This window comes from Esox lucius, chromosome 9 (assembly GCF_011004845.1).
Source record: "Esox lucius isolate fEsoLuc1 chromosome 9, fEsoLuc1.pri, whole genome shotgun sequence".
NCBI lineage: Eukaryota > Metazoa > Chordata > Actinopteri > Esociformes > Esocidae > Esox > Esox lucius.
In genome coordinates this window covers 24,419,151-24,439,040 of record NC_047577.1, presented here as the reverse complement: position 1 = coordinate 24,439,040, position 19,890 = coordinate 24,419,151, and the positions used below count along the sequence as shown (strand labels likewise).

The 19,890-nt window shown below is 40.8% G+C and overlaps 1 protein-coding gene across 3 annotated transcripts in view; it reads right to left on the bottom strand.

Annotated features, from left to right (window-relative positions):
- LOC105006131 (spectrin beta chain, non-erythrocytic 1) overlaps positions 1–19,890 on the bottom strand; it is a 133,356-nt gene that overhangs the window by 67,473 nt on the left and 45,993 nt on the right. Inside the window, exon 1 of one of the 3 annotated variants that reach the window (XM_010864485.4) lies at positions 6,694–7,088. The exons of the other annotated variants lie outside the window; for them this stretch is intronic. Within the exon in view, the coding sequence (XP_010862787.1) occupies positions 6,694–6,814 (121 nt within the window). The 5' untranslated portion in view covers positions 6,815–7,088. Of the gene's footprint in view, positions 1–6,693; positions 7,089–19,890 lie in introns of those variants that run through there. 3 annotated transcript variants of the gene reach the window in all.

The window sequence follows — 19,890 nt, the reverse complement described above, 5'->3', positions numbered from 1 at the left end:
TTCAACTACAGTTGTACTCAAAATGTTTGCATACCCATGGTATTGGTAATATATCTACCATTTGTAAAGAAAATGAGTGAGCAGGCAAAATACGTCTTTTTTTCTTATGGGAATCACATTCAACTGTAGGTCATAACAGAATGACACAATCATAAAACAAAACATGAAAACAAAGCAAAAAATGAACTGACCCCTGTTCAAAAGTCTGCATACCCTTTGTTCTTAATACTGTGTATTGCCCCCTTAGCATCAATGACAGCATTTAGTCTTATGCAATAGTTGCCTATGAGGCCCCGAATTCATGCAGGAGGTATAGCTGCCCATTCACCATAGCAAAAAACCTCCAGGTCATGCAAAGTCTTTGGTCCTCTTGCATGAATCGTTTGAGAAACTTTTTATCTAGTCCATTTGGGTGATTTCTGTTATCATTTTGATTAAAAAGGAGCCAAACTATGTGCTAATAAATGGCTTCACATGATCACTATTCCTAAATAAAATAATTTTCGCATGATTAGAGTGAAAACTTGAAAATTGGAGTGAAAGTGGCGCTCCACCAAGTTGGAAGTATTCAGACTAGCCTGTACACTACAATACCGAAAACCACTCACATCTGCTTGATCAGTTTATTTCTCCTACCTGATTGAGGTGAACAAAAAACAATCCAAAATGTATTTTCAATACAGTTGCAAAGTTAACAAAAAAGCAAAGCTCAACAAGTGAAGTGGGTCTTCACTTTAGTTGTAATGAATACATGAACTACTTTGATAGTAGTAATACAGAAGCCTGTATTAGACAAGAATGGGACATTCCTATTCCTATAACATTCCTATTCATAAACTTGAGCAACTTGTCTCCTCAGTCCCCAGACGTTTGCAGTCTGTTATAAAAAGAGGGGATGCCACACAGTGGTAAACATGACAATTTTTGAGATGTGTTGATGCCCGGAAATTTAAAATCAATTTATTTTTCCCTTAAAGTGATACATTTTCTCAGTTTAAGCATTTGATATGTCATCTATGTTGTATTCTGAATGAAATATTGAAATTTGAACTATCCACATCATTGCATTCTGTTTTTATTCACAAAATCACATTGCATGATTTTTAAGTAATTAATTTGCATTTTATTGCATGACATAAGTATTTTATATCAGAAAAGCAGAACTTAATATTAGGTACAGAAACCTTTGTTTGTAATTACAGAGATCATATGTTTCCTGTAGTTCTTGACCAGGTTTGCACACACTGCAGCAGGAATTTTCGCCCACTCCTCCATACAGACCTTCTCCAGATCCTTCAGGTTTTAGGGCTGTCGCTGGGCAATACAGACTTTCAGCTCCCTCCAAAGATGTTCTATTGGGTTCAGGTCTGGAGACTGGCTAGGCCACTCCAGGACTTGAGATGCTTCTAAAGGAGCCACTCCTTAGTTGCCCTGGCTGTGTGTTTCGGGTCATTGTCATGCTGGAAGACACAGCCACGACCCATCTTCATTGCTCTTACTGAGTGAAGGATGTTGTTGGCCAAGATCTCGCGATACATGGCCCCATCCATCCTCCCCTCAATAAGGTACAGTCGTCCTGTCCCCTTTGCAGAAAAGCATTCCCAAAGAATGATGTTTCCACCTCCATGCTTCATGGTTGGGATGGTGTTCTTGGGGTTGTACTCATCCTTCTTCTTCCTCCAAACACGGCAAGTGGAGTATAGACGAAAAAGCTCTATTTTTGTATCATCAGACCACATGACCTTCTCCCATTCCTCCTCTGGATCATCCAGATCATTGGCAAATTTCAGACGGGCCTGGAAATGTGCTGGCTTGAGCAGGGGGACCTTGCATGCCCTAATGGTTTTCTTTGAGATTGTGGTCCCAGCTCTCTTCAGGTCATTGTCCAGGTCCTGCCGTGTAGTTCTGGGCTGATCCCTCACCTTCCTCATGATCATTGATGCCCCACGAGGTGAGATCTTGCATGGAGCCCCAGACCGAGGGAGATTGACCATCATCTTGAACTTCTTCCATTTTCTAATAATTGCACCAACAGTTGTTGCCTTCTCACTAAGCTGCTTGCCTATTGTCCTGTAGCCCACCCCAGTCTTGTGCAGGTCTGCAATTTTATCCCTGATGTCCTTACACAGCTCTCTGGTCTTGGCCATTGTGGAGAGGTTGGAGTCTGTTTGATTGAATGTGTGGACAGGTGTCTTTTATACAGGTAACAAGTTCAAACAGGTGCAGTTAATACAGGTAATGAGTGGAGAACAGGAGGGCTTCTTGAAGAAAAATTAACAGGTCTGTGAGAGCCGGAATTCTTATTAGTTGGTAGGTGATCAAATACTTATGTCATGCAATAAAATGCAAATTAAGTATATAAAAATCATACATTCTGATTTTCTGGATTTTTGTTTTAGATTCAGTCTCTCACAATTGAAGTGTACCTATGAAAAAATGACAGACCTCTACATGCTTTGTAAGTAGGAAAACCTGCAAAATCGCAGTGTATCAAATACTTGTTCTCCCCACTGTATATTGGTTTATATTATGTATTTTCCTGCAATAGAATGCCTTTGTCCAGGTTGTCATTAAAAATAAGAAAGGTTTCTCATTCAATATAAATGGTTAATAATGGTTAAAAATGCATTCTGAAACTTGCAAATAAGGAAAAAGAGATGGATGTGTAAAAGAAATATGTTTGTGCAAAAGTAAAATTACTATCTTACCTAAGATGAAATTCCTAGTTACAGTGCCTTCCACTAATATTGGCTCCCTTGGTAAAGGCACAGTGAAAAAAAATCTGTATTGTTTATCCCCATGATATTTCATTCAATATTTAAACCAAAATCTAACAAATGTTTTGAATTGCAGTAAAAAAATGTAAAGAAGAAATATATGCTCATCATAAAATATTTCTTCTCTCAAATATACAATATGTGTGCCGCAATTATTAGCACTTAGATAATAGCTTGGAGTCTTCTATAATATGTAATGAGGTTGGAGAACACATGCCAAGGGATCTGAGACCATGGCAAGTGATCCTCCAAAAATAATCTCTCCATATCCTTCAGATTCTGAGGTCCACACTTGTGGACTCTTCTCTGCAGCTCATCCCACAAGTTTTCTATGGGATTTAGGTCAGGGGACTGGGGTGGACATGGCAAAAACGTTGATTCTGTGGTCAGTGAACCATTTCTGTGTTGATTTTGAGGTGTGTTTAGCATCATAGTCCTGCTGGAAGATCCAACTACAGCCCAGCTTAAGCTTTTGATTTTATATCTGCTGGTACTAAAGAGAGTCCATAATACCACATATTCTAAGAAGTTGACCAGGGCCTTTGGAAGAAAAACAGCCCCAAAATATCAAAGATTCACCACCATATTTCACAATGGGGATGAGGTACTTTTCTGCATGGCTATCTTTCTTTTAACGCCAAACCTACCTTTGTTTCCAAAAAGTAATATTTTTGTCTCATAGGACCATAATACAACCTAGTCCCATTGAATGTTCCAGTAACATTTGGCAAACTGTAGGTACTTGAGTTTGTTGTTTGATGAGAGCAAATGCTTTTTTTATGGCAACAATCCCAAATAAGTAATGGAAATGTAGGTGGTGTCTGATCAATGTTAAGGAGACTTTTTGACACCAAGACCCAACTGACATCTACAGTTCCCCAGCTGTGGTCATAGGAGATTCTTTGGCCACTTGAACAAAATAAACATATGTCCTCTTCCAGGCCGATTGTTAACATCTCCAGTTGCTCTGATAGTGGAAATGGGCATTTTCAACCATTGAGCTAAAGCAATTTCTTGACATGTGCAGCTCAACAACTTTTTGTTGCCATCATCACTGTATTCTCCACTCTTTTCCATAGTGATGGCTGACCATGGACATTTTGCATAGGAATATTTATACCCCAGTGAAACAGGAAGTCCACTTAAATGTTCCTAATCATTCTGGTGAAATAAAACTTAAAAACGTAAAATGTAATGGGAATATATAGTACTTCAGTTAGATTTCACTCAGAGTTTTTTTGGATAACATATTTATGTCACATTTATTTCTCATTTTATTTCAATTAAAGGTTCAATTTTGGTGAATATTTGGAATGAAAGACAAAGAGGTCTTTTTTTAATTGCAAACAAAGGTTTCTGTACCAAATATTAAGTTCAGCTTTTCTGAAGTATCAAATACCTATGTCATGCAATAAAATGCAAATTAATTACTTAAAAATCATACAATGTGATTTTGTTTTAGATTCTGTCACTCACTTAAAAAGCATGTAGAAAATTACAGACTTCTACATGCTTTTTAAGTGGGAAAACCTGCAAAATCTCCCCACTGTATCTTCACAAACATGATATAGTAGACAGTTTATGCCACCCAAAAAAATAAAAGAAAACTGTCTTTGAAGTTAGAAACCTAATGAGTACTACACACACAAAATTCAAAATATTACTTGATTTTTGCATACAATTTGTACTGGTATTTTCCAAGTATTAACTAGGCCAAATCTGGAATTGACTTTTTTTTTTAAAGACATTTAAAGGCAATATCAACCACATAGAGATGTACCTACCCTGATCAGGTGGAATTGAATATGACTTGAATGTTTATTCCAGTTCTTTTATTTATCTTTCTATCCAATAAGCAAGTGAATTGCTTTTTGTTATATTTTGCAATAACTGGGGGCCAAGGTCAAAGTTAGTCAGTGTGGCTAAATAAAGTAAATAAAACGTTAACAGGCCTTGCAACACTCTCAGCAATCTCTTTCAAGACTTCTTTCTGCTGCCCTCTTTCACTTCACTCTATGAAACACATTCTTGCCAACACCAAAAAGACCTTCATTTACAGACAGACTGTGGTGGAAGCCGGGTTGGCCGGGGCCTATTTGCAGACACAAGCAGCACTTCAGTACTCAAATCTGTGTGGTGACGGTTAAGCTCACTGGCGAAGACAAATAACTACAGTCTAGTTGAGAGGTGACTGGAGTACATCTAACATGTTTTCACATTACCATTTAAAGGAGCAATTAGGATAACTTGCTCAAGGGCTGCACAATAAATTAATTTGCACCTTGTCAGCTCTGGGATTTAAGCTGACAACCTTTTGATGACTGGTCTAGCTCTGAGCAAACTGATGGCCCACCATTTCCAGCATGTCTTTATTAAGTATGGCAAATGACAAATAGACTACAACCCTGTCCAGGGATCTTCCTTGCAGATCAAGCTGCCTCAGGCTACAGAAACAGGAGACAGAGTGGCCTCCCAAGGTCCGAAGTCTGTCTCAAACAAGGCTACTACTTATTCTGTCTTAAATCAACAGTCAGGAGGACATAACCAATGATAATCTCCTCCCATTTACAGTAAGCTTACATAAAAAATCTTCAGTTGAGTGTTACTGTTTGTAGATCCTGTAAAATAAAACTCTAGTGTTGCTCTATATATGTCATAGTCTATCCATAAAGTCCATCAATTAAACAAAGAAATATGATGAAATACTACTTCAAACTGGCACTCACCACCTGAAACCAAAATACCAAAATATCTTGACTATGTTGTTTTTTATCAATTCAGTTATCCATAAGAGAACATAGTAAGGCAAATAAAACAGGGTGAAAGTTCAAGTCTCTCTCTGTCTTTTCAATATTGGCTGATAAAAAGCATCAGACGGTTTAGTTAGTTTGAAAATTCAAAAGCTACATATTAACAAAATGGAACACATTGATCCCTTTGCAACCACATTACCATTGAAATGAGAAAACTGGTAAAGTCTTGACAATTTCTGTATATTTCTGTAATGTGAATGTTTGATCTATTCTATATAATGAATAAAACGTATGTATATACATATACACATTTTCCTGTATGAGATATAACAACACAAAAGAGTCTTCATAGTAATCTATACACAATAATGTATTAAGAGGCTGAGCTTGCTGTTCAATTATAGGCAAAGAGCCAATTTTTGGGGGGGACATGAGAAATACCCAAACAAAGATTTCAACAAAAGACGTGACAGCCAGACTATTATTAGGATAATGGTAACGTGTACATTTTATAGATGAAACTCATTTTTGTTAATGTTACTTAAAAAAAAGGAATCTGTTGGTTTACAGCACAAGGTTCATATTTTGAAATTAAATAATTTCCTAGTCATTGCTCAACAACAATTGTAAACTATAGTGGTGTTATAACATACATCTTCATCCCGGTTTTATTGGGGGAAAAAACATACAAGTCCTGTACATTAACTGAGTAAAACCATATTTCTAAGCACTATAATTTTCTCAAATTGGATACCTTGATTGCGTATTTGCTGGACAAAACAACCACTCCCACCTTCCTTGCTTCCTCTGATGCTATTGTTGTCCTGAATACTCGCTAGGAACTAGCAGGCATGCCATATTCAGCAGACAGCATTGTTGATTGTGCAAAGAGAGCCCCCTTCAAAAACAACAATTTAGTAAATAGAAAACTATCCTCCCAAGACACAATTAAAAAAAAAAAATATGTCGTTTCATAATCCAGCTATCCTTTTTGCCAGAATATAGTGCATCAATTTAATACAGATGTCTATTAAATTCTCTAAAATATGCTTATAAACACATAGGATCCAGAATTATCTCTCTAGACTATGCCATCTGTCTGCTGACAGTGCATATAGCATAGCAACCCCTATAAACAAAAGGTGCCTAAAGCTTACACTTACCTTGTAGCTGTTTAAATCGGCCTTCCAACATGTTGTAGTTGAAAGCCACCTGAGCAGTGTAGCCATGGTCTGGGTCGGTGTATTGTCCATCTTGCCCACCCAACTCCCAGTCCACATCCATAGTTCCAAACTAAAACTAGGACCGGTAAAAAAATCCCCCCTCAATAAAAACCACAAGCACAGCCAGGCAAAAAACGGAGGGAAGTTAAGAAGGAATCCAATAGGCTCTTTTAGCCTCCTACCTCCTCCCTTGTTTCACCACGAAATCCGACAAAAAAAAGTTAGAGCAATGAAAGGAGGAAGCAGTGATATTCTCAAGGACACTTCAGATCAGCTGCTGTAGGAACCGGAGTGGACAAATAGGATCTGTGTCATAGGGTGTCACAACATGCTTCTACCTTTCTTGATTGTTCTGTCTTCCCTCCCAACCTATTCAAATGCAGCCTCCACCCACCCCCTCTCACACCCCCCTCCCCCTTGTTGCAAGCATTAGCAGTGCTCGGAGGAGTGCACACTTTTCAATGAGTGCTGCTGCCACCCTAAACCACAATGCCACCCTCGAATGGCAGACAGAAGGATTATGTTTCCAATAAAAAAGAACAGAATGAAAGGTTTTTCTCACAAACAGTACATCTTTCACAAGTCTGCTGGTAGGAGATTTAGAGGGGAGGGAAACAGAAGGTTGTAATTTCACTGCCTGGGCTGGGAGCTCAGTGATGATGTCACCATCTCATTTCCACGATGGCCCCAGCAGTGGAGAGAAAGAGGGAGGAGGTTGGGCTGTACCAAGCATAAAGAGGGGGTATGGGGAAATCTGGCCAGGATACAACACCCCATTCCCCAGTATTGTTGTTCAGTCTGTGACCAAAGAAAAATCATGGCATTCCAGAAATGTTTAAAGGCTGGTTTGAATTAATGTTAAGTCCTGTCAAAATGTGACCCAGCAGACATACTGTTATAGTGGTGAACTAAAACCCTCCCCCTCGTACTCCCTAATGCATAAATAGTCTGCATAATGGCCACTGAATGGTTGCTTCCCAAACAAAGGAACAGCACTCCCATACTTTTCACTATGAAAAATGTCACAAACTGAATAAGGATTCTGATTACAAATCACACATAAATGGCAAATATACCTCAGTGAACTCTAACAGACCAAAGACGCCCATCGATTTCTTTCTACGCACATACAATTTCAGTGTTTGATCATTGGAGACTATAAAATCAGTAGCTCCGTTAGGGTAGCAACAGATAGCAATTGGCCTAATCAAAAACTTAAAGATTCATAAAATGCAATCTCCAGATAAAACTCAGTAAAACCTAATTAAACCCATGTAACACACTAAATGTAAAAACTGTTATTTATTACAGTTTATTTATAAACCACAGCATATACATGGATTTTGAAAATAAAATTCAACCTCAGCGGTTAATAAATGGATGATTCTTATACACTTGTTAACATTAGTAAAAACATTTCCACTGGCAAACCTTTTCACAGATGATTGTGTGACAACGTAGAGGTCTCAGAAACAGATCTCAAATTAAAAAAATCGAAATTCTTCAACAACTTAATGTGGGTAGTGCCCTATGACGGATATTTAATATATGTACAATGTATGTACGAGTCATAATTCTACAGGCATATATGGGTGTGGTTAATACTTGGGTTTGTATACACACAAAGCAATAAAATTCATAGTGTGGTTTGTACACAGTGTAGGTTATAAACGGGGAATTACGGTATGAACAGAAACAGTCAAAAGGAAGAAATAAGGCTCTGAAAAACATTTTTCCACAATGATTCCCCCCCAAATTTGGCCAATGACTGCTTCAATTTGCCTTATTTTTATGTCAGCCTTATGTCATTTCTGTTGGCCAAAGTGATTTTTTTTTCTGCACCCATAACAATATCTCATCTGTCCTCCTCTCCTCCTGCTCATGAGAAAGACTTTCAGTGCAGGGACCAGGGCGAAGCCACAGACATGCTGCCTAATAAGTAATCCACATGATGCTGTGAGTTCATCTCAGTACCACGAGTCTAGCTATCATTTGTTTTCCAGCAACTATCGAACATACAAATTGAATAATTTTGACAATGGAAACAGGGAATGAGAAAAGGCCAAAACAGGCGTGCATTCATCTGTCTGTATGCACAGCTTTAGACGTAGATCCCTATGTAATGCTGTTTGGGGGCTATAATTACTGTGGGGAGTTGATGGACAAACACAAGGTAATAATGATACTAAAATTCCAATCAAAATATGTTATATATGTTTTGCTTGCTTTGGCCAACTCATTGTGTTCACATTATATCATTCCTTAGACTGGTCACAAGGTATCCACCAGGCCATCGCCTGTCTAAAGCAGCCTCCATATATTCCATAACCTCTTTATCCAAGCTTCTTCCTCTACCCAGTTTTAAGAGAAAGTGGCTAAATGAATACAAACCCACATGCACTCACACCTCCCTATTTCCTTTCTCTGTTTCAGGAGAAACATCTTTAGTGCATTTGGAAAGTATTCAGACCCCATTTATTTTTGGGGAGATTCTTTTTACAATACAGCCTTATTCTAAAATGGATGAAACATATTTTTTCCTCATCAATCTACAGTCAATGCCCCATAACGACCAAGCAAAAACTGTTTCTTTAGAATGTATTCAATACAAAAGACCTATATTACCATCACACTCTGCCATGATTCTCGAAATTGAGCTCAGGTACATCCTGTTGCCATTGATAATCCTTGAGATGTTTCTACAACATAATTGCAGTCTACAGTACCTGTGGAAAATGTAACTGACTGGACATCATTTGGAAAGGAATCCTGTTTGTGGACTTCAGTTCCGCATTCAACACCAGAATACACCAAGACAAGCTATGCCAACTGGGAGTGCCAGAGTCCACATGCAGGTGGATCACAGCCTTCCTCTCCGACAGAAGGCATTACGTGAGGCTGGGGAAGAACTTGTCTGACCCCTTGACCATCAGAATTTGTCTGGCTCCCCTCAAGCCTGCATCCTGCCCCCCTGGACTCTTCTCCCTCAACACCAACAGCTGTACCACTAGTCATCACTCGGTCAAGCTCCTGAAGTTCACGGATGACACCACCCTCATCTGACTTGTTTCTGATGGAGACGAATCAGCCCACAGGTGGAGATTGACCATCTGGTGTCCTGGCGCAGTCAGAACACCTTGGAGCTCAATGCCCTAAAGACAGTCGAGATGACAGTGGACTTCAGGAGAAACCCAGCAGCCCTCCCCCCATCGCCCTGGGTTGCTCCCCAGTCAACTCTGTGGAGTCCTTTTGCTTTCTGGCAAAGAATTGCTTCTATGCATAAATTGTGCTATATAAATAAACGTGCTTGCTTTCTAGTCACCACCATCGCTCAGGACCTCAAGTGGGAGCTGAACATAACCTTGCTTACATAGAAAGACCAGCAGAGGATGTATTTCCTGTGGCAGCTGAAAAAGTTCAACCTGCCAAAGACTATGATGGTTCACTTCTACACTGCCATCATAGAGTCCATTCTGACCTCCTCCATCAAAATATGGTATGCTGCAAAAACTGCAAGAACAAGGGCAGTGCATCATCCGCTCTGCACAGAGGGTGACTGGCTATAATCTGCCGTCTTTACATGACCTACACACCTCCAGGACACAAAGATTGGGGCTGATCCCTCTCACCCTGGAAATTGACTATTCCGAACTCTGCCCTTTGGCAGAAGGCTGAGGTCTATCAGGACCATGACCTCTCACCACAAGAACAGTTTCTTTCCTACAGCAGTAGGCCTCATGAACATAACCCGGAGCCAAACTGACTATAGCCCGCTCCCCACATACACTCACAACTCCCAAGTGAACAAATCTATAACCCCACCCCACATATACACAAAACCCTCAACTGGACAATTCTTGCACCTTACATACTTTTTCGTAAATGTTTTATTTTTTAATTTATTAATGCTCAGTCTACTGTTTTTATGCTTAGTGCACTATTCATATTTGTTTTTATTTCTTTTGTACAAAATTGCTGTAATAACAGAATAACAAATTCCTAGTTTGATGTGAAAATTACTTGGCAATAAAACTCTGATTATACACTGTTTATAAGGTCCAAAGATCTGTCAGAGCAAAAATCAAGCCACAAAATCAAAGGAATTGTCCGTACAGCTCAGAGACAGGATTGTGTCGAGGCACAGATCTGCGGAAGGGTACCAAAATATTTATACTGCATTGAAGGTCCCTAAAACACAGTGGCCTTGATCATTCTACAATCGAAGCAGTTTGGAACCACCACACCACTCTCCCCGTTCAGCCAACCTGAGAAACTAGGGGAGAAGGTCCATGGTCAGGGAGGTGAACAAGAAGCGACTCTCACAGAGCTCCATGGTTCCTGTGTGGAAGTGGGAGAACCTTGCAGAAGAACAACCATCTCTGCAGCACTGCGCCTATCAGGGCTGTATGGTAGAGTGGCCATATGGCATATGGAGTTTGCCAAAAGGAACCTAATAGACTCACACTACATGAGAAACAAGATTCTATGGTCTGTGGAAACCAAAACTGAAATGTTTGTCCTGAATGCAAAGCATCCCATCTAGAGGAAACCAGGCACTGCTCATCCCCAGACCAATACCAGTCCTATAGTGAAGCATGGTGGTGGCAGCTGTGGAGATGTTTTTCAGTGGCAGGTACTGAGAGACTAGTCATCTTGTCACCTTGATGAAAACCTGGACAGAATAGTCACCTTGATGAAAACCTGGACAGACTAGTCACCCTGATGAAAATCTGCCTCAGAGCACTCAGGACTTCAGACTGAGCGCAAAGTGTCCTGTCTTTGAGTGGTGCTGCCAGAGTCTGGACTTCACAAACTTAATCAAACAACTCTGACAAGACCTGAAAATGGTTGTGCAGGGATGTACGCCATTCAATCTGAAAAAGCTTGAGAGGATCTGCAGAAAAGAATGAGAGAAACTCCCAAACACAGGTGTGCCAAGCTTGTAGCATTTTATACAAGAAGATTTAAGGCTGTAATCGCTGACAGAACAAACCACTGAACAAAAATGAACAAAATTATAAACGCAACACTTTACAAAATTATAAACGCAACACTTTTGTTTTTGCCCCCATTTATCATGAGCTGAACTCAAAGATCTAAGACTTTCTCTATGTACACAAAAGGCCTATTTCTCAACAAATACTGTACACAAATCTGTCTAAATCTGTGTTAATGAGCACTTCTCCTTTGCAGAGATAATCCATCCACCTCACAGGTGTGGCACATCAAGATGATGATTAGACAGCATGATTATTGCACACGTGTGCCTTAGGCTGGCAACAATAAAAGGCCACTCTAAAATGTGCAGTTCCATCACACAGTCAAATGCCCCAGATGTCGCAAGTTTTGAGGGAGTGTTCAATTGCCATTGCCAAAGTTTCAGAGAATTGTTATATTGAGAAACAATGAAGTAAGGCAAAGCAAGTTTTGCCAGCTAACAGTACTATTTTGCCACGCTAGGTAGTTGTTCATCCAACATTAATTGTGACGTAAATGGATCTGATGTATATTTTCTTAAATTGTGTTTGTTAACATATTTGAATCGACTGCAGCAAAATAAAAAGGGAAAGCAGAGACAATAGTGTTAGGTAACTTCTCAAGCAAAAACTCTACCATGCAAAGAAGAAACCATATATGAACAAGATCCAAAATCACCGCTGCCAACTCTGGGCCTGAGCTGATTTAAGATGGACTGAGGACTGAGGTGGAAAACTGTCCTGTGGTCTGACAAATCATAATTTGAAATTATTTTTGAGAATCATGAATGCCGGGTCCTCCAGACTAAAAAGGAGAAGGACCATCCGGCTTCTTATCGGAGCACAGTTCAAAAGCCAGCATCCGTGATGGTATGTGGGTGCATTAGTGTATATATTTTTTTCTTCTTCATTCTCACTACGTAGCTGTAGTGTGCTATGCCACCATTCATAAGCTTATGTACAGTGGAAATAAAAAGACTACACACCCCTGTTAAAATGCCTGGTTATTGTGATGTAGAAGAATGAGATAAAGATAAATCATGTCAGAACCTTTTCCACCTTTAATGTGACCTATAACGTGAAGAAATCCATTGAAAAACCAACTGAAATCTTTAAGGGGGAAAACATTTAAACTCACAACCTGGTTGCGTAAGTGTGCACACCCTTAAACGAATACTTTGTTGAAGCACCTTTTGATTTTATTACAGCACTCAGTCTTTTTGGGTAGAAGTCAATTAGCAAGACACATCGAGACGCGGCAATATTTGCCCATTCTTCTTTGCAAAAGTGGTCCAAATCTGTCATATTGCGAGGACATCTCCTGTGCACAGCCCTCTTCAGATCACCCCACAGATGTTCAATTGGATTCAGGTCTGGGCTCTGGCTGGGCCATTCCAAAACGTTAATCTTCTTCTGGTGAAGCCATGCTTTTCTGGATTTGGATGTGTGCTTTGGGTCGTTGTCGTGCGGAGAGGTGAACTTACTCTTCTGCTTTCTAACGGACGCCTGAAGGTTTTTTGTGCCAAAATTGCCTGGTATTTGGAACTGTTCATAATTCCCTTCACCCTAACTAAGGCCCCGGTTCCAACTGAAGAAAAACAGCCCCAAAGCATGATGCTGCTACCACCATGCTTCACTGTGGGTATGGTGTTATTTGGGTGATGTGCAGTGTTGTTTTTGCGCCAAACATAACTTTTGGAATTATGGCCAAAAAGTTCAACCTTGGTTTCATCAGAGCATTTTCCTACGTGCTTGATGTTTGTTTTTGCACACTTCAGCCAGGCTTGGATGTTTTTCTTTGTAAGAAAAGGCTTCCGTCTTGCAACCCTACCCTATACATATGAAGAATACGGAAGATGCAACCAGGTTATTGTTTTTATTTAAAAATGTTCCCCCTCGAATATTTCAGTTTGTTTTTCAATTGAATTGTTCACATTATAGGTCACATTAAAAGGTCACAAAAACCTGGCATTTTAACAAGGGTGTGTAGACTTGTTATATCCACTGTATCTATAAAGTTAAATAATTCTACCAAATTGCTGCTAGTTCACATTGTTATGTATATTCATGCCATACTTGCCATATCTATGATGTTCAAAAATACTACATAGTTTGCTGCTAGATTACTCTTTTTTAAAATGCTGGTAGTTTACAGTGTTATGTATGGTGTTGCTTTACTTTTATTTTCCCAAAAAGTTGGGTCGCTGCATAAAATGCAAATATAAACAGAATGCAATGATGTGCAAATCATTTATCCCTACATAGTACAAAAAATAGTACAAAAACGAATCAAATGTTGAAACTGAGAAATATTATTGTTTTTGGAAGAATACATACCTATTTTGAATTTGATGCCAGCAACATATTTAAAAAATGTTGGGGACAGGGGCATGTTTACCACTGTGTTGCATCATGTCTTCTTAAAAATATTCTTAAAGTGTTTCGGATCTGAGGAGACCAATTGCTGTAGTTTTGAAAGTGAAATTCCCATTCTTGCTTGTTAATTTTAATCAAAACTAAAATTATATATGAGCCCACTAGTTTGTGCACAAATTACAATGGATAAGGATGTGCCCCAAATTAAGCATACAAATGGCTACTCAGTGTAATCCTAAACTACATTTGATGTATTTCTGGTGTTGCTTAAAGGTGTTTGGATGTGTATCAGCCAATCAGGGCACGCCTGCCCCTATATAGATCCCGTGAGTCCAGAGAACACCCTCCCTTTTTATTCAGTCCTGCTGAGTTACTACTTATTACTCTCTTCAGCCTGATAATTTCTGCCGTCATCATTCTTCAGCCTGACGTCTCCGCCATGAAGACATTTTTAGCTGCTGCCTACCGTTGCGCTGACTTGGTGCTGGAACAGGACTCGCACAGGTTGTGTGTTTCCTGCCTGGGACCGGCCCACACTTGCGAGGGTCTTACCGACCCCCCAGCATGGTCCTCCTGCGCCACTTTGTTAAACCTCTTCGATGAGGAAGACGTTTCCGCCGGGCTGGACTCCAGTGGAGACGGCGACTCCAATAAGAGGAGGAGGGTCCTACGCAGGGCCCGATTCCTATGACACCGAAGGACCCGCTCCCTCCCCACATGCCAGAGCTCCGGTTAAATCCTATGCTACCTTCACCAGGGTTGAAGCTAGACAGATGCCCATCGGCTCGGCCGTCCCTTGTCTGGAGCCCGAGTTGGCTGCGCATTTCTTGCTGTCATTAGGCTGGTCTGGGAAGACAACGTTGCTCTCCTCGCGTTAGCGGCCTCCCATATTTTAGACTGTTCACCTACTACGTTGTCACGTGACGTTGGGGAGGTTGTGGGAAGTCTTAAGGCTATCCTCCACCTGAACCAGGCGCAGGCAGTTTGCGCCGGGCGATCAGTGGCTACATCTGTGGTTGGACAACGGTCCTCTGTGGTGGTCCGCACCATCCAGGGTGCTAGGGCAGCATCTAAATCCATAATGTATTCCACTCAGTGGACTGTTTACGACGTGGTGTGCGCAGAGGCGGAGCGGCCGGGACAGGAGAAGGCGCCGGGGCAGCCGGGACATTAGAGGGCGCCGGGGCGGCCGGGACAGGAGAGGACGCCGGGGCGGCCGGGACAGGAGAGGATGCCGGGGCGACGGGGCAGGAGAGAACGCCCGGGCGGCCAGGACAGGAAAGGGTGCAGTGGCAGGAGAGTGTGGCAGCGGCCAAACCTCGGCAGACGGCAGCGGCCAGACTAAAGCGGACGGTGGCGGCGACCAGACCCCGGCAAGCTCAGGCGGCTCAGGCCGTTCCTCCTCGGGTTCAGGCGGCTCGGGCCGCTCCACCTCAGGTTCAGGCGGCTCGGGCCACTCCTCCTCTGGCTCAGGCGGCTCCAGCCACTCCTCCTCTGGCTCAGGCGGCTCGGGCCACTCCTTCTCAGGCTCAGGCAGTTCGGGCCACTCGGGTTGCCGCTTCTGGCAAGTAGGAGGCACGGGACATAGAGGAGTTACTATCACGGCCCCCCTCGGGCACCCACTCAGCCCCCCCCCCCCCAAAACATTTCTGGGGAGAACCGCGGACCAGGCTGCTGGTTCCATTTTCGTTCGATCATTTCTGTCACAAATGTGTGGTGAAGAGGTAGGAACCACGCGCAGGCAGAATGGTAGTCGGTGCCGAATCTTTACTTAAAAGAAACACTGAGCACTTAATACAATAAACAAACAGAAAAAAGGCTGGTTATGCAGTTAAAACTAAACTCACCATGGGCAGAACACAAGGAGACATGAACAACAATGATCGACGAATGTGGGGAGCAGAGGGGAAACATTTAAACACATACAAACGAGATGATGCGGACCTGGTGTGCATGATTAAGACGTGACACAAAACAAGTCCGAGATGCGTTTGTGTGTGAACAGACGTGCATGGAACGGTGGCGCTGCTGCTCACCTTACCGTGACAGACACCTTCAGGCTCCTTCCTGCTTTTTAGTCAGAAGTGGCTTCCGTCCAGCCACTCTACCATAATGACCTGATTGATGGAGTGCTGCAGAGATGGTTGTCATTCTGACAATTTCTCCCATCTCTGCACAGAAAATCTAACTCTGGTAGAGTGGCCTTTGCATTCTTCGTCACCATCCTAACCAAGGCCCTTCTGGCTGGTTATTTAATTTGGACAGACAGCCAGCTCTACGAAGAGTCTTGGTGGATCCAAACATCCTGCATTTCCAATGATGGAGCCCACTATGCTTCTGGAAAATTTCAATACTTGCATTATTTAAAACCTTCCCCAGATCTACAGTTGTGCTCAATAGTTTGCATACCCTTGGAGAATTGGTAATATACGTACCTTTTGTAAAGAAAACATGAGTTAGCAGGCAAAACAAATGTATTTTATTTCTTATGGGATTCACATTCAGCTGAAGGTCATAACAGAATGGAACAATCATAGAACAAAACGTGGCAACAAAAAAAAATTAATTGAGCCCTGTTCAAATGTCTGCATACCCTTTAGCCATAATACTGTGTAATTCCCCCTTTAGCCATAATGAGAGCGTGCAGTCTTTTGTGATAGTTGTCTATGAGGCCCCGAATTCTTGCAGGTTGTATAGCTGCCCATTCATCTTGACAAAATGCCTCCAGGTCATGCAAAGTCTTTAGTCGTCTTGCATGAACTGCACGTTGGAGATCTCCCCAGAGTGGGTCAATGATATTAAGGTCAGGAGTGTGCCAGAAGCTGTGAGGCATGTCAAGGTGTTGTTGGGCATATTGTAACTGGGCTTTTTTGTGGCAATGGCACAGTAAAGGCTTCTTTCTGGCAACTCAATCTTGCAGCTCATTTTTGTTCAATTATCGTCGTAACATGCTCCTTGAAACAACCACACCGTCTTTTTCCAGAGCAGCCTGTATTTCTCCTGAGGTTACCTGTGGGTTTTTCTTTGTATCCTGAACAATTCTTCTGGCAGTTTTGGCTGAAATCATTCTTGGTCTACCTGACCTTGGCTTGGTATCAAGAGATCCCTGAATTTTACACTTCTTAATAAGTGATTGAACAGTACTGACTGGATTTTGCAAGGCTTTGGATATCTTTTTATATCCTTTTCCATCTTTATAAATGTCCATTACCTTGTTGTGGAGGTCTTTTGAAAGTTATTTTATGCTCCCCATGGCCCAGTATCTAGCCTGCTCAGTGCATCCATGTGAGAGCTAACAAACTCTACACAGGCACTAACTGCAATTTAAAAAGCCATAGATGTGGAAAAATAATCTTTAATTGCCATTGTCACCTGTGTGTGTAACCTTGTGTGTTTGTAACAAGGCCAAACTTTCAAAGGTATGTAAACTTTTGATCAGGACCATTTGGGTGATTTTGGTTATCATTATGATTAAAAAAGGAGCCAAACAACTATGTGATAATAAATGGCTTCATATGGTCACTATCCTTAAATAAAAGACAGTTGTTTGCATGATCAGTCATATTTTCAAAATCAATGGCAACATTTCACAATTTCTGCCAGGGTATGCAAACTTACGAGCACAACTGTATGCCTCAACACAATTCTATCTCAGAGGTTTACAGAGAGTTCATTGGACTTCATTGCTTGGTTTCTGTTCTGAAATGTACTGTGAAGTGTGGAACCCCAGACAGCCTAAATAATACATATTCAGTTGAAATTGCCACAAGTGGGTTCCAGTCAGGTTTTAGATATATCTCAAGGATGATCAAAGGACACATGATGCATTTGAGCCAAATTAAGAGTGTGGCAAAGGGATTGAATACTTATGTAGAATTAAATTAATTGACACATAAAAATAAAAAAGGGGTAATGTGTGTAAATTGATTTTAAAAAGTATGTATTTAATCAAATATAAATTAAGTCTCAACAAAATGTAATTAATTATTACTCAACAAAATGTCAAAATACTTTCTGAAAAAATGATGCGTGACTATACAATTTTCAGATTTCACAGATGGACCATTCATAATAATTATCATGGTAAACACTATTTAAACCACTGATAGAACGTACAAAATGTTTTATGACCTCCTGGATAACCTCCTTACTTTTCCATCTATAAATTTCATCAAACTAAATCCAAAGGATTAGAAATGAGAGAAAATCTAAAATTGGCAGGAAAATACTGCCAAACAAATCTTTCAACAACCATGAGACATTCACCTCTGTATTTTGGATCTTACAGAGGTGATGGCACACTTTCTTCAAGGAGCCAACCCACTTGATGGAAATATAAACTCTGAAGCGAGAGATTACCCCGACATTGTCAAAGGAGCCTGATGCAGAACCACACGGTTCACATTAACAGTTACCGAACCCACTAGGAATGTAATGATGTCACTTCCTGTTTGAGTCATGATGTAAATTCTGGAGCAGTTATTCATTCAGTCAATGGTTACTGTCAGTCTCCACACAAGGTCCAACTGAGATTTGCCTTCCAAATTTCACCCAACCACTCCACATTGGGAAGGTGAGTGGTGCTGCCATGATGACAAATTAAGCTAAACTACTTTGCTCAAGGACAGAATGACTAATTATTTTCACCAATCCAACTAAGGGATTTGATGAAGAAACCTTTTGGTTACTTATCAGATGGTCAAACTACAAAGCCACCTTCTGCCCCTCACAGGTGGGCCTATCAACCAACCACATATATAAATCATATATGTAGAGATTAGAAGCGCTCTGAAGTGTTCCTCCCAACTCCACTGCAGCAAGAAGGGCAGGCGGAGAGCAGTATGCTCCGCTGGGCAGGAATGCAGGAAAACACAGTCATGTGAGAAGCAGGATGCTGATTAGAATGCAGAGGATTTTTTTCTCAAAACTGCTTTTGGTCTCCAGACAGAAAAAAATAAACCACTTTCTCATATCTATTTTATTTTTGTCAACACCCTTGCAGGGTTGACTGCTGTTAAAACACTGTGTTCCAGTAAGCCAAGGTGACTTTGCTGTGGGGATTTTCTACATAATATCTAACAAATCTACTATTACAATTGTTCTAGTAAAATTATATCTGTAAACAGTTTATGTAGAATCTTTACCGTTCACTATATGAAAGTCTTGAGAAAAGAAAACCTCTCATTAAAAAGCAACCCCTTTCTGTGAAAGGATAAAGAATCCTTATCAGGACATATATATATTATAGTAAACAGAACAGTATATTATAGTAAACAGAACAGTCACTGGCGTAGCTATCAGGGGTGCATGGGGTGTGGCTGCACCAGGGCCCGCGGTGGGTGGGTTGTCAGTGCTTGGCCTCAATAATAAATCTATTTTTGTATTTTTATTTTATATTGTGCTTTTCTGTGTGTTTATTGCAATCAGAAGTCAGCTGTGAAGTCAATCTATGCCAGGATCGGCAATATATGCGTACAGTTGTGCTCATAAGTTTGCATACCCTGGCAGAAATTGTGAAATGTTGCCATTGTTTTTGAAAATATGACTAATCATGCAAAAATAACTGTCTTTTATTTAAGGATAGTGATCATATGAAGCCATTTATTATCACATAGTTGTTTGCCTCCTTTTTAAATCATAATGATAACAGAAATCACCCAAATGTCCCTGATTTAAAGTTTACATACCTTTGAATATTTGGCCTTGTTACAGACACACAAGGTGACACACACAAGTGAAAATGGCAATTCCCCACACCTGTGTCTTTTTAAATTGCAATTAGTGT